Raw genomic sequence first — 13931 nt, forward strand, 5'->3', positions numbered from 1 at the left:
GTCTTGCAAGGATGGTTCATTTGTGGAAACCTCTTGCGGGGTGTTGGGTATCTATCCTTGCCTGTATGGCAATATCAAACAGTATGGGGCTGTTGTGGGGTGCTATTTTTTCCTTGATTGGTGGTAAGAGTGTGCAACCTTTGCCGACTTTATTATTCCATGTAAGATGCATGCTTGAAAGCTTGAGGATAGTCTAAATGTCTTTTCTCTGATTTGGAGTTTCTCTATATGTGATCCTGTTTGACATAATTGTAAATTTAAGGTGCACAAAAACCCACAAATCTACAATTTGATCTATCAAGCTGGCAAGATAAAGAGTAAAACAGTAACTGTTTTGGAGCCCATGTAGTTATTATGAAAATGCATAACTTGTTGTTCCAGCTGTAATTCTAAGTCCATCAATCCAGACATGTTAACATATCTATAAAATTACTTACTAGCTGTATGATTTCTCATTTTTGAGGTAAGTGCTCCATCTAGGTAACATATTATATTATTCGCATTTTAAGATAGACTTTAAATCTGATGCACATAGATGTATTTATACCAGAGCTACTTAATGTAGCCGGCTTCAACAAAAAAAAAAAGGGATGGACTTTAAAGATAATTAGGTCTGCAGAAAATCCTTTTTGATAAGTACACATATATTGTGGACAGTAGAGGGTGTGCCTTGGAGCAATGGTGAGGTTACTCTATCTGACCTGCATCACATGTTAAAAACATGAAAATGGTCTCTGCACATGCGGGGTAAGGTTGTGTAAATCTGACCCTTCTTAGATCCTATAGTGGTAGGAGCCTTTACACAATGGGATGCCCTTTTCTTTAAAATAGTGTGGACTATATCTTAAAAAAGGAAAATTAAAGGAGTAACATGTTCAGTTTTAGGCAATTGATATATGACCGACACACCTAGTTCATAACTGCATATTTTGAATTCCATAATTGATGATCCACCATTACTTAGAGAACTTGGTAGATTGCTTGGTTGAAGATGCTTATATAGGGAGTTATTGAAAGTAATGTATGTACTTAGGCTTAAAAAATGAACTTTTTTCTTACAGATAGATGTTGCTGGGCCTATCCTTCTAGCATGATGATACATGAAATCTTTGTTACAACACCACCACATTTGTCTACTTTGATGCCCTTGCATATAAAGGTCATTGGGGGAAGGGCATGCTTATAAACTATAATTGCATAACACAAACTATAATTGTATCAACCCATATAGTATCCATAGTTAAATATTCATTATTTATGGTATAATCTCAATAACATTCCATTACCTGTGTTTCGGAAGGTTATATTATAGTTTAGGGAAAATTACATTTTGACCTCCTCAATTTTGCTAGGTTTCACCCAAACCTCCACTTTGAAAATTTTCAGTTAAATTCCTGATGTTGTTATACTTTTGTTGCATGGTGATCCTTTTGTCCATATCAATTAACTGAGTGTCAAGGAATTGCATCATGTGATCATCACTAAGTTAAAACTACTTTTAGGACTAAAATACCTTTGTTTTTTAGGTTTAAGGGTGGCTCAGAGAGTAGAGACTTGGGATGGTATATATTCATGGACAAAAATAGGAACTTTTCCAAGCTCTTATAGGTCATGCAATCATAGACTAAGAGATCAGTCTTTTAGCGGTGCTAGCTTTGGAGCTGGACCAGATTCTAGTGACAGAGCTACCTGATGCTGGGGATCTCTGCCATGAGCTTATGAATCCTCGCCTTGACTCATTGGACATTTGTCGAAGTCAGTGATGTCCTGTTCGGGATGATGAGAAACCTTTTGGGGTGTCACGTGATCCACTTCTTGAATCTCCTGATGTCGTCCCTTCCCGTTGATTCCATCCATGGGATTGCCCTTAAGACCATCCTCTACACCACAGAGGTTGAGATTTGCCATGCCATCAAGTCTCTTCATAGCTTCTACATCGCAGAGATTCACACCCTCAGCATGGAGAGCAATAAGATCAAGCATGGGCCCTTCCTTGTTGCCAAGTCAACTAAAAGGAGGTCCACATCACACTTCAATCGCCTCTCCCTCCCTGCAGATCTCTTTCCTTTATATCTTTGATCTAGGAGTGGGAGCTTATAGCTGCTGCTGTGGCAAAGTCATGATCCCACTGTTACTGAAGGGGAGGAGAGCAGAAAGGGCTGGGGCATTGGCTCGGCTAGCACTGCGAGGAGGGCCCAAACGACTGTAGGAGGTATGATGGTGGCATTGGAAGGCAAAGTGCTGGTGGTGGTCTTGGTACAGATGATGAGGGAAAGAAAGGTCGAGGATGAGAGCAAGTTCCCTAGAGCAGCATGTGCTAAATTGTAACCAAGGGAATAAAAGAAGCACAACATGTTATGGCGCCCACCTTGCTTTCCACTATGGTTTGAATTAAAACTGAGATTTGCTTAGCACAGGCACATCTCATGGCATACCAACAGGCCATACAATCCAAGATGGGCATGGGTTGTGCTGAATCACACAAAACACGAACCTTGGAGAGCACCAATCCAAGGTTTGGTCCATTTTTTAAGCATAGTATAATTCTCCTGGAACACCAAAGGCCTGGAAGAAGAATCTCCAAGGCCTCAGAATGCTATAGCTCAATAATCCCTTGAGCTACCCCCTCCATGTACTTCTTTGTTTCTCCACACCACTCTTTTCCTTCTTTGAGGTGGAGAAGAATGAAGCTTCCACCCTCGCTGCACAAGTGAGGAGAAAGTTTGACCTTTTGAATAATTTTGTAAGGAAAACAACTTTTTTTTGGATTTGGAAGAGTTATTTTTTAATTTCACTGAATTGTTTTATAATATCTTATAATCCAATGTGCTTTCAAGTTCAAACTTCAAACCACTTATGCAGAGGCATCTGATCAGATATTTGATCTGCCAAAAGGGCATTTGATTTGCATACCTTCTTTTTCAGAAAGGTCCGCAGCCCTTTAAGCTATATCAAAACTTTTAATTGTAACTTTCTTCTCAGGAAGATTCAATTCTCAAATAATTAACTGTAGACTTGGGTTCATAAAATTTTTCTTTTTGGTTTTTACACTGAAGTTTGTGATCTGTTTTGGGAGGAATTATTTTTAGAGTTTTAGTTGTTCTTTTTTATGCATGAACTTTCTTGATAATTTTCGATATCTCATGGTTCTAGGGCTGTATATAAATTCTACTGGGGTTAAAGTGGGTGCAGCTTTGAAGTGAATCAAGTGAGTACATGATAATAGTGGAAGTGACTCTAAAGCTGGTAGTTTTCCAGAGAGTGGATATAATTGAATCCCAAGTGATGAAAAGGGGATGATGATGATGATGTAAGCTAGAGATGTTCTAAAGGAGAGAGTGATCAAGAAAGTGAAATGGCTGGTTGCCATCAAGGGCAAGAAAGATGTTGGCTCAACCACTTCTAGGTAACATCGCCGGCAATGATGAGGATAAGGACATATGCTAGGCGGCATTGAGAACAGCATCATCAGTAGCGATGATGCGAGGGATGGATATCAAAATAGGCGAGGTGTAGGTGAAGGCATGTGCATGGTAGGAAAAGGTTGGTGATGAGAGGGAAGGCATTTTTGTCATTTGCTGATGGTCGTTAATGGCCTTAGATGGGGACATGGGGGTGGAAGGATCAATGTAATGCCAGGGATTTAATTGAAAATTTTTAAAGTGAAGGGGGTGAGAAACTTGGGCAAAGTTGAGGGGGTCAAAATGTAATGTTCCCTATAGTTGAATTCTATTCTTTTTATGCCCTTGTCTTTATGTTTTTATTGCCATGTGATTCTTTGTCATTGATCTTGCTTCATGGGGTTTTTATACATGTCCTTCATCAAAGTTGTCTGCTTGTTGATAAGGTTATGATATTGTATGTGGTTTTACTCTCCTAACTTGATGGAGGATCTATTAGAATTCTCTAATATTAACAAGTTTTGCATTCCTTTATTAGATACCGGTTCCTTGATTTACGTCGGCCACAAATGCAATCCAACCTGAGGTTGCGGCATAGGGTGGTCAAGCTACTTCGGCGGTATTTGGAGGACAAACATGATTTTGTGGAGGTATCGTTGTACTTTATACCACTAAATATGTTGCCATAAGGAATTTCTTGTCCTACTTCTTGCAAAATAAAATACGGACGCATTGGATAAACCAAAGGATTGTACTGGCTATAAGCTAATTTAGGTCTATTATTGTTCAGGTGACACAATGCTCAAGTGATTGTGTAGAAAATAATGCTATGATGTCCTAATATGGTTTAAAACAGATTGGGAATTAGTAGATTCCTAGGCTATATGTATATGTTTTATTTGATGAATATGAATAAAAATGGATGTTAACTGGATGCTAAAATTTGTATTTGTGTTTGTTCTAAATCGATGTAAATATGAATCAAATTAAGTAATATAAAATATAAATGTAGATATAAATTGGATCGTATAAATTTTGTTGCTAGGATAGTATTCCACTTTATACCTTGTCAATTCAATTTTTTTATCAACTCTGATCAAGTTTACTAGCATTTGAACTTTCTTTTATTATTTTTTCTAAAACAAAATAACTGATAATACAAAGAACATAAAGAAATGAATGCATACATGACTCTTCTGGTGGATCCTAATACATTTACTATGTTACACCCTTTTGGGTTAGCTTGACAATTAAAGTTGGAATTCACCAAGTTAAAACTTCAGTATATGGATGAAAATTATGTTGAAAATATATTGATGATGTTACTTATTCTCCTTAGGGGTTTAAAAGAGCTATATGAGAGACTAAATAGCGGTGAAAGTGGATTTTAATTAGGGCTGGCAAAATATGATTCGACTCGCCAACCCGACTCGTATTTGACCCATCATAAACAGGTTTGGATTTTGGCTAAATGGATTTGGGTCGTAAACGGATCGACCCGTTTAACCCATTTAATAATTGGATTGGATTTGGGTTTTAGATATCTGATCCGTTTGATCCGTTTAATCCGTTTAATATTCAGGTCGGATTGAGTCAGATAATCCATTTAGGCTGTTTAACCTATTTAACCTATTTTTGACCCATTTAACCCGACCTGTTTAACCCATTTAAGATTCGTTTAACCTATTTAAAATATATTTAACCTGTTTCTGATCCATTTAACCCGACTTGTTTAAGTTGTTTAACCCGTTTAACTTATTTAATCCGTTTAACTTAATTTGACCTATTTAATAAACGGATTAAACGGGTCGGGTTATCTGTTTAATAAACAGATCGGGTTCAAGTTTGAATTTTTGACTCGTTTAATAAACAGGTCGGGTTTGGGTTGATGATTTTTTGATCCGATCCGCATTGACCCGATCCGTTTATGACTCGACCTGATTGCCACCCCTAATTTTAATATCTATCAATTATTTGTGTAGTGATATCCATGTTTTCTTTCTTTGATAGGTTAATATGGATGTGGATACTGATTAGTTGCTAGGACTTGTGTCTTTATTGGGATGGATTTGGATATGGAAATGCATCCAGGTGGATATTATCTTATTTAGGTTTTCAACCTTTTCTATGGTCATTGAATTGGAGAACCTTTTTTCTTAGAAAAGCATGGTTTTTGTTGTGCCAGTTTTGGTACCAATGCCGATACTATTGCTACAGTGTCATTATAGGTTGGTTTGTGGTCCCACCAGGCTGCTGTTAACCTTTAATATTGGGGTTCGAACTAGAGAAGGGCTAGAGAGGGATGGGCAGGTGGTGGATGGAGAGTGGGAAGTGGGGAGAAGGAGAGGGAGAGAGAGCAGGTGAGGGGTGGCTGTCGCCTCCTGCTAGATACCGCCCTGCTACCAGGCTTTGGTAGGGGGATAGTTGCTGTTTGTTGGCCTGCCGCCAGGCTAAAATGAGGAAGGTTGATTGAGAGAGAGGCAGCAAGGCAGGCCCGCTGGCCTTCCACCAAGTTGTTACTTGCTGGCTTCGGTGAACATGGTGGAGAGAGAGAGGGGAGAGTTGTTGCTGGTTCTTGTCGGCCAGCAAATGGTTCCAACGAGGGAAAGGGATGAGAAGAGAGAGGGAGAAGCGAGAAAGAGAGAAGTGGGGGTTCGAGCTTGCCACCACAAAGGGCCTTGGCTTGATAGTTGGCTGCTAGCCATCTGTGGCTTGCTCTGAAGAGGGAGAACGTTGAGGGGTGAGTGCCTCGGCTTCAGAATGATGATTGTTGAATTGATTCAATCAAATCTTAACCCCTTCTTTTAACAGAGTTTTATATGTTTTAAAAATCGAACAATTTGCTCGAGTAGTTCGAATGAGCCAGCAGTTGAACTGAAATTGAAAGCATTCTCTCAAACTCAACTGGTTTAAGGGTTAAGCCCAACTAGAGGCCTAACCTGTTGATGGTTCGACTGGCCAGTCTAGGCCGTTTTTTAAACCATTGGTATGGTAGCCTGGTACTGGTGGTGTGATCTGATATGGAAAACCATGCTTAACAGTTAGAAGTTCTTTGACATGCATGAGCGGATATGAACAATATACATGCTTGATATATATAAACACATGCGTTTGTGTATAGGATCAACATTATCTACTTGAATCGTGGTATGCCTTTAGACAATTTTCAATGATGAGACTATATAATGTACACTCCTGGGAAAAAATAAAATTAGAATGTGTATTGAGAAGTGTTTGCATAAGGTGTATTTATAATGCATCATGCACATGCAGGTAGTCTAGGGTTAGCATGCTGCAGCATGTGATGTCAAGTAGTGGTGCAATTAAGCACAAAAAGTTATGTGACACTATTGAAAGGTACTCTAAAGTCAAAATTAGATCCATTAAAAAGTCCATATTTTTATTAGACTTTTTGAGGTTTTGTAGAGACTATTACCATGTTTGAACATCCAAAAAGCATTTAACCTTCTAGAGGAACATATCTTTTTTAATTTCTAACTAATGATATGTGGTATACTGTTAATGAATATATACCCTAAAAATGCAATTGTTATGTTGAAATCTAATTGCATATTTACATGAGCATGAACATGCTCATATTAGGTCCAACAAATAAAGGCTGACAAAGATTCACATTTTTTGGCAAAAGTTGAAATAAAATCCTGCAATTGCTTTAATATAAACGATCCTTCCACATATCAATAATAGAGATTCACTGTAGTAAATAATGCAAAATTGTAAGAAACATGATGAGTATAAGAATGTTTCTTTGAATAGTTGGTTGATAATATGTTTGATTGCTTTAATAGGCCCAAATATGTAGATTCAACTCTGAACGGGCCCTATTCATTTCTGGGAAGGTTTTGGGTGAGCAAATACATGAAACTCAACCTACCTTGGGAAAGAAGATATATATGAGTTCTAAGTAGGTCCAGTTACATATTGAATCTTCACTGATGCTAGTATTCTTAGCAATGCAACACAAATGATAAAGAGACAATAAGGATATCTCCTTCCTGTCTTGATTATGACCTTGCCCTGCAATATGAGTTCTTCAGCATGGTGCTGCTACTGGAGATTTAAATGCCTCAAGAGATTGGGAAATCATGCATTATAGGTCAAGTCACCTTTTTAGGTGAGGTAGTTCAACCCTTGCATTTAAGATGATGACAATCCTTATAGAGAGCTAAATTGTGATGCAATTTTGCTTAAAAAAAATCTCTACAAGTCCTAGGTCTGGTGTGGCTTTAGCAGATTTGGGTTTAGCCAAGAGGTGACGTGGACTCTTCCCGGAAAAACAATTACTTATGGGTCAACCTAAGTATCTAGCCTTTCTGCTTCAAAGTCTGGTTTCCTTTAGTTAATTATAGAAAGTTGTTGTTGGGTCAATGTTCTGTATCAGATGTGTAATTAGTTTAGCCTACTTAACAGAGAAGCTGGACCCGCGCACGGTTCGTCAACCTATAAAATGGTATAGTTTTAGTCACCTCTTTAAGCACTTTCTATCGGTGACTATTAAAAAAAAAAGTTCTAAAGAGTTGGGCCAAGCTGGGTTCAAGGCTTGCTTGAGCTTGAGATATAACTAGAACCATCCCATCTGTGTTGGTTCAGAGTTGTTGAAGCCGAGACCTGAATTAGGACTGAGTTATTATAGTTTCATCAGTGTGTGCTGGGAATTGGGATAAACTACAGGTTTCCAAGACCTAAATTTGAGTCATTATCAACTTGAATTTATAACCTTAATACTGGCCCACAGGTCATTGAGTTGATCAGTATGGCCTGGCCTAGCTTGTGGACTCCTTAGATATTAAATATCATTTCATGATTGTTCTTGAATGTTATTTATTTGTTAGTGGTTATCTTATTAAGCTTAATTTGGGTTACATTCTATTTTGCTTAACTTTGACCAAAAGTTTATTATGGGTCATAAGGTAGATTGAGACTCCAATACTATCTAGATCCACACCTGAAGGTGCCCGTGACTATCTCGTGCCATCACGTGTTCAGGTAATGAATCCTTCTTTATTTACTATTCCTTTATCTATGTGTTCAATTGTATGTTCATTTGTTGATACCTGCATGCTATTATATTTTCTAGTTTCATTAACTTCTGGATGGTACTCTTGTTTGCAACCACTTGGTAATAGTTGAAATGTCAAGAAGGTAAATTTTTTATTCAATAACATCAATAATAACTTATTTTATGTCTTCTTTCCTGGTGTTCAAGTGGACTGTGGGTGGGGACTTGACAGGGAACAAACTAGAGAGAGCTATTGCTGCTCCTTAGTGAGTGTAGAAGTGCGCTGGCTTGCTACTATTACATAATCACCAATATAAATATGGGTGTGTTCTTATATCTAATGGGTGGACAACTTGCGAGGGGTGATAGATGGATCTTTAAGGGAAAAAATGTGACAAGATGGATTTTGTTTTATGAGAGGTTGTTATACTTCTGGGCTGTCATGTAACATAGTGCTTGGACTTCGCAGCTTCTCTTTGGGCTGGGCTGGCAGTAGGAGGAGACCACATTGTATACTTTCGGCTAGTTTTCCTTGCAGTACCACTTTGATTTTATATGGATTATTCTGCTTTTTGACATTTTCTTTTGGTTTATTGATTTATCTCTAGTAATAAATTGCAATTTGATCTACCATTAGAATTTATGCTTCACCATGGGGAAGCACCAGTCTGCATGCCAGGAAAGTTTTTTCTTGGTATATGTACACCTGAAAGTTCCTGCTTCTAAAGGCTAATTTAGTGTGATTGAGTTTTGTGCTGTCAAGCATCTTTTCTCGTCTGGATGTACTTTAGCTGATTATCAAAACCGTAAAAACTTTTGAATAGTTCCCTTTTTTCCTGTCTATTGTTATAATGCATAAATTCTTGATTCTCTTCGCCATGGTTTTTGAAGCCAGGGACATTTTATGCTTTACCTCAAAGTCCACAGTTGTTCAAGCAAATGCTGATGGTCTCTGGATTTGAGAGATATTATCAGTTAGCAAGGTGAATCGTCTTTCTTCTTGTATCTTTCTTTTTTTGTTTTTTTTGCCTTTTCTAATTGTATGTTGTGTCCTTTTTTTCGCACTTGTATATTTTCTTATGGTCTTATGCTGGAGTTTACCTACAGATTGATCGTTGCAAGCATGTATTTGTTCTTTGGTTGGACAATAATTGTGTACTTATCCATTCATCTAGCCATGACAAATTTCAATTCAATGTATTGGTCAAATGCAACTAGACAGGTCTTTTGCCATCACAAATTTCAAATGTCTGATATACTCTCAACTCTCCCCACAACCACCACCCTCTACACCCCCCCAACCCCCACAAAACAAAAAAAAGAGAAGAAAAACACAACACAAAAATGTATACACTCAAAAAGGTGTGCCTGTAGTGAATGGATAGATCTCATATAACATTTCTTCTTTTGTTACTTGCCTGATGTTTTATGTTTCTATAGGTGCTTCCGTGATGAAGATCTAAGAGCAGATAGGCAACCTGAGTTTACACAGCTGGATATGGAATTGGCTTTTACACCTTTGGAGGAGATGCTGAAACTTAATGAGGATTTGATTAGACATGTTTGTATTTTCTTTTTAACTTGTCTCCCAAGTAGCATACTTCTGAAGATATTTAACGTTGAACAATTTGTTTGGTTGACTTATTTAGTGTTTAGCCTTATTTTGGCCGAGTCTGATGGATCAGCTATATTGTGTCAGCTCTTTCAAGAGATAGCCGGTATACAACTTCCAAATCCTTTTCCGAGGCTTACATATGCTGAAGCAATGAGTCGATATGGTTCAGATAGACCAGATCTTCGCTTTGATTTGGAACTAAGAGATGTGAGTCTTCTTTTCTAAGATAGCTTTGTGGTGTCTTTGGAGCTTAATTCCCACCTATGCATATATTACTCTAATAATAGATTAGTTGTCTTCACACCTTAATTCCCATTGTTGAATATGCTTATTGTAATATGTGAATGTTTATATGGGATCCCCCTTTCACACCAATCTAATCAGGGCAAAAAGAAGGCATTTTTACAAGGGTCAAGCTGTTTATGTGATATGCTTTCACACCTTTCACACCTTAATTCCCACCTATGCATATATTACTCTAATAATAGATTAGTTGTCTTCACACCTTAATTCCCATTGTTGAATATGCTTATTGTAATATGTGAATGTTTATATGGGACCCCCCTTTCACACCAATCTAATCAGGGCAAAAAGAAGGCATTTTTACAAGGGTCAAGCTGTTTATTATTTGCAATCATAGATAACACTTAGAATAAACTCATTAGACAAAATTAGACTTAGTTGTCTATCTTTCATAGGGATCATCTGTTCTCTAAAATGCACAAAGTTACATGATGTATGTTTGTATGAACCTACTACACATCTTGATATAGCTTGTAACTATGTGTAATTTGTTTTTTTAATAATTTTTACATTTGTTAGTATTAGCAGTTTTAGGTGTCTTATACACATCGAATACTTTTCACGGTAGTTCTTTAATGCCAATATGAGTCACTACAATGAATTTTGCCATTTGGAGCATTCTAATGTGTTGCTTCATACTTAACTATTGATCATGGCCTAATCTTGCTTTGGATAAATTTGAGCTTTTGTCGACTTGACTGTGATTTAACAACTTGCGTTGTAGAATCAGTGAAAACTAAATGTCAAATTCCTGTAGACAATCTTGTTGATATTGAATGACTGATAATATTAATCAAATGTTGCAGGATATGTAACTTATTTGGAGTTTATTTGTGTAGAATAATTGGTTTGTTTTCTACACGTATATACACTTCTACATGTTATCATGGAGATCATGGAACAGTCTTCAATTTTGCACATTTTTAATTTTTAAATGATATGCTGTGACTCTGGTCAGGTCATGAAATCTCCCTGTTACATTCTTTTAGGTGCAACATGATCCATGTATATACAAATGTACAGCAACCAATTGTAGTTGTACACTGTGAGCTAGAAATTTATTTAATGGAAATATCTTTCATTGAACTAGAGTTTTATCATCGCAACTTTTGATATCTCTTGGATGTTGAGGCCCTAGTCAACTTTATTAGGTATCTACAGAGGATAGTTGAAAGAATAGTTAGTTCAGTTTGTTATAGTCCTGTTGGATCATGAATGCTTTGACATTGCCTAATGTGATTGTATAACACCTTTAGGTTTCTCATAAGTTTGGTTGTCACATTGAAAATTTTCTTCTGGAAATGCAGGTTAGTGACATTTTTTCAGGATATAATTTCAAGGTTTTTGCGGATTCATTAGAAAATGGAGGCATTATAAAAGTGTTGTGTTTGCCTTCAGGTGCCAAAAAGTTTTCAAACACAGCCCTCAAAAAGGGTGATATCTATAATGAAGCAATTAAAGCTGGAGCAAAGGGCTTGCCATTTCTCAAAGTTTTGGATAATGGTACAAGAACTATCATTTGTCCTACGTGGTGCTTGAACCCTTTCCATGCATGGTTATGCAGTTGTTTACACTTTCATCTATAAACCCTTTATTACTACAAAACACAGGTGAGCTTGAAGGAATCCCAGCTTTAACATCAAGTCTAGAACTTGAAGATAGGGCACAGTTGCTGAAACGTTGCTCTGCAAAGGCAGGTGATCTTATATTGTTCGCAGTAGGTCACCATACAATGGTTAACAAGACACTCAACAGACTCAGATTATTTGCTGCCCATGAAATGGGGTTAATTGACTGTGTAAGTCTTTAATCTTTAAAACCAATTTTAAGGTGGTATTTTCTTTTACTTTTGCTTGATTGAGCTTTGTAAACAAATCTTTCTATAAGACAGATGTCTTTGATGTCAAAGAATTAATTATCAAATAGCTGTGAATAATTTTGAAATTTTTAGCATAAAAAAATTGAATGGTCTAATGAGTATCTCAAAATCCTATTGAAAGTCATAGCAGATCTAGAGCTTTAGAAATTTACTCATCATTTGTAATTGAATCATAATTCTTGCTGTCTGGAAGTTCCTCTCTTTTGTCTAAACATAAGTTGCACCAGTTTTTCTGACCATATATGTGCATGTACATAAGAGAGCATTTCCATTTATTTGGTTGCATTTGAATGTGTAAATCTATTTGATTTCATCAACTTCTGCAACTAGGAATGAGAATGCATGGTGGAGGATAATTTTATGCTTCCATTTCTTGATTGTTTAGATGGGTTTGAGTTTTGCAACAGAAAAAGTATCCCTAAACTTGAAGAGTAATAGCTTGGATGAGAGGATGTATGTCAGTTCTTTGATCCATATCTTGCCTCTGCTTTGATAATGTGGTTGGTGAAAAAATTTGGTCGTGGTGGTTGATTATAAACCCAACTTTGCTTGTCCATCTATAACAATTTCTTTATTCCTCCTGTTTTCTCACTGTTACAAACACGATTATCTGGACATGTAACAAGAATGTAGAATTCAGACTATTCAGTGATCAGTTTTCTACCATCTTCTATATGCCTCCAATTATTTTTTATTCCCCTTGTTTCCTCTCTGTTACAAACATGATTATGTAGACATGTAACAAGAATGTAGAATTTAGTAATCAGTTTTCTACCAGCTTCTACACACAAACATGTACACAAACATGTGCGTGCGTGCATGCATACACATGCACATGGATGCAGACTTCTGTACATATACGTCTTTATGTGAGTGTGCTAGTGAAGCATTTACGTTCATTTCTATGGATCAAAGCATATCATTTTTTAATCACTTTTTACAATTTCCTCTGTTGGATATAATTTTTTGCTTCAGAAGTTGCAAAGCAAATTACATGTTCTGATTATTTGTTTTGGAATTGGTAGTTCTCGCATTCGATTCTGTGGATAATCGACTTTCCAATGTTTGAGTGGAATGAGTCAGAACAGAGACATGAGGTCAGTGCTTACCTATACTATGTTAGGAAGGCCCATGATTATCTTAATGGTGAAAAAATTCATAGATCAGCTTTAGTCCACTATATATTTTAATTTGATGAACATGGCAAACAACATGTGAATTAGTGTAACTTCTGTCGCTTGTTGTTGATGCCAGACTACACTTGCTTTTTTTTTTTTTTTGAAAACAAAAGTCTTGAGTCTCATCTAACAATCAATTGGGTGTTTTTCAATGGTAATGTATCTCTTTCTTTTGTAACAATTGAAGTTTAACATGCAGGAGTCAATACTCAATAGCAAAACATAACATGAATCAATTGATTGGGTTTAAAAATTCTTCTTTGTAATTTTATAAGACAATGAGTACTTCAATTGCAGTCTTTGTTTACTTTTTTTTTTTAAAATTTCTAGAATAATGTAATGGACATGCATCAGTCCAATTTTCATTAATTTGGATTTACATGGTACTAGTGGTCTACATTTGAACAATCATCTTGAGGTTATGTTTCATGTTGCAACTCTTAACAGTACTGGCTCTTTGTTGTTGCCATGGTGCATAGTGTATAGTAATCATTGAGTACTTATTGGAAGTAATCATTACTTTTTGAAATCTTAC

The 13931-nt window shown here is 36.7% G+C and overlaps 1 protein-coding gene across 4 annotated transcripts in view; it reads left to right on the forward strand.

Moving 5' to 3' along the window:
• Positions 1 to 13931, forward strand: part of LOC105044470 (aspartate--tRNA ligase, chloroplastic/mitochondrial) — a 29607-nt gene that overhangs the window by 4085 nt on the left and 11591 nt on the right. For 2 of the 4 annotated variants that reach the window (XR_012141309.1, XM_073257166.1), the window contains exons 4-11: positions 3940 to 4051; positions 8337 to 8408; positions 9313 to 9404; positions 9862 to 9982; positions 10121 to 10243; positions 11596 to 11842; positions 11950 to 12137; positions 13244 to 13315. Coding sequence is in view for 3 of the 4 variants with exons in the window: in XM_073257166.1 (XP_073113267.1) it covers positions 3940 to 4051; positions 8337 to 8408; positions 9313 to 9404; positions 9862 to 9982; positions 10121 to 10243; positions 11596 to 11842; positions 11950 to 12137; positions 13244 to 13315 (1027 nt within the window). In the remaining variant the exon portion in view is untranslated. The remainder of the gene's footprint in view (positions 1 to 3939; positions 4052 to 8336; positions 8409 to 9312; positions 9405 to 9861; positions 9983 to 10120; positions 10244 to 11595; positions 11843 to 11949; positions 12138 to 13243; positions 13316 to 13931) is intronic. The other 2 variants (XM_010922388.4, XM_073257168.1) reach the window with 2 other exon arrangements.

Source organism: Elaeis guineensis, chromosome 5 (assembly GCF_000442705.2).
Source record: "Elaeis guineensis isolate ETL-2024a chromosome 5, EG11, whole genome shotgun sequence".
NCBI classification, from domain to species: domain Eukaryota; kingdom Viridiplantae; phylum Streptophyta; class Magnoliopsida; order Arecales; family Arecaceae; genus Elaeis; species Elaeis guineensis.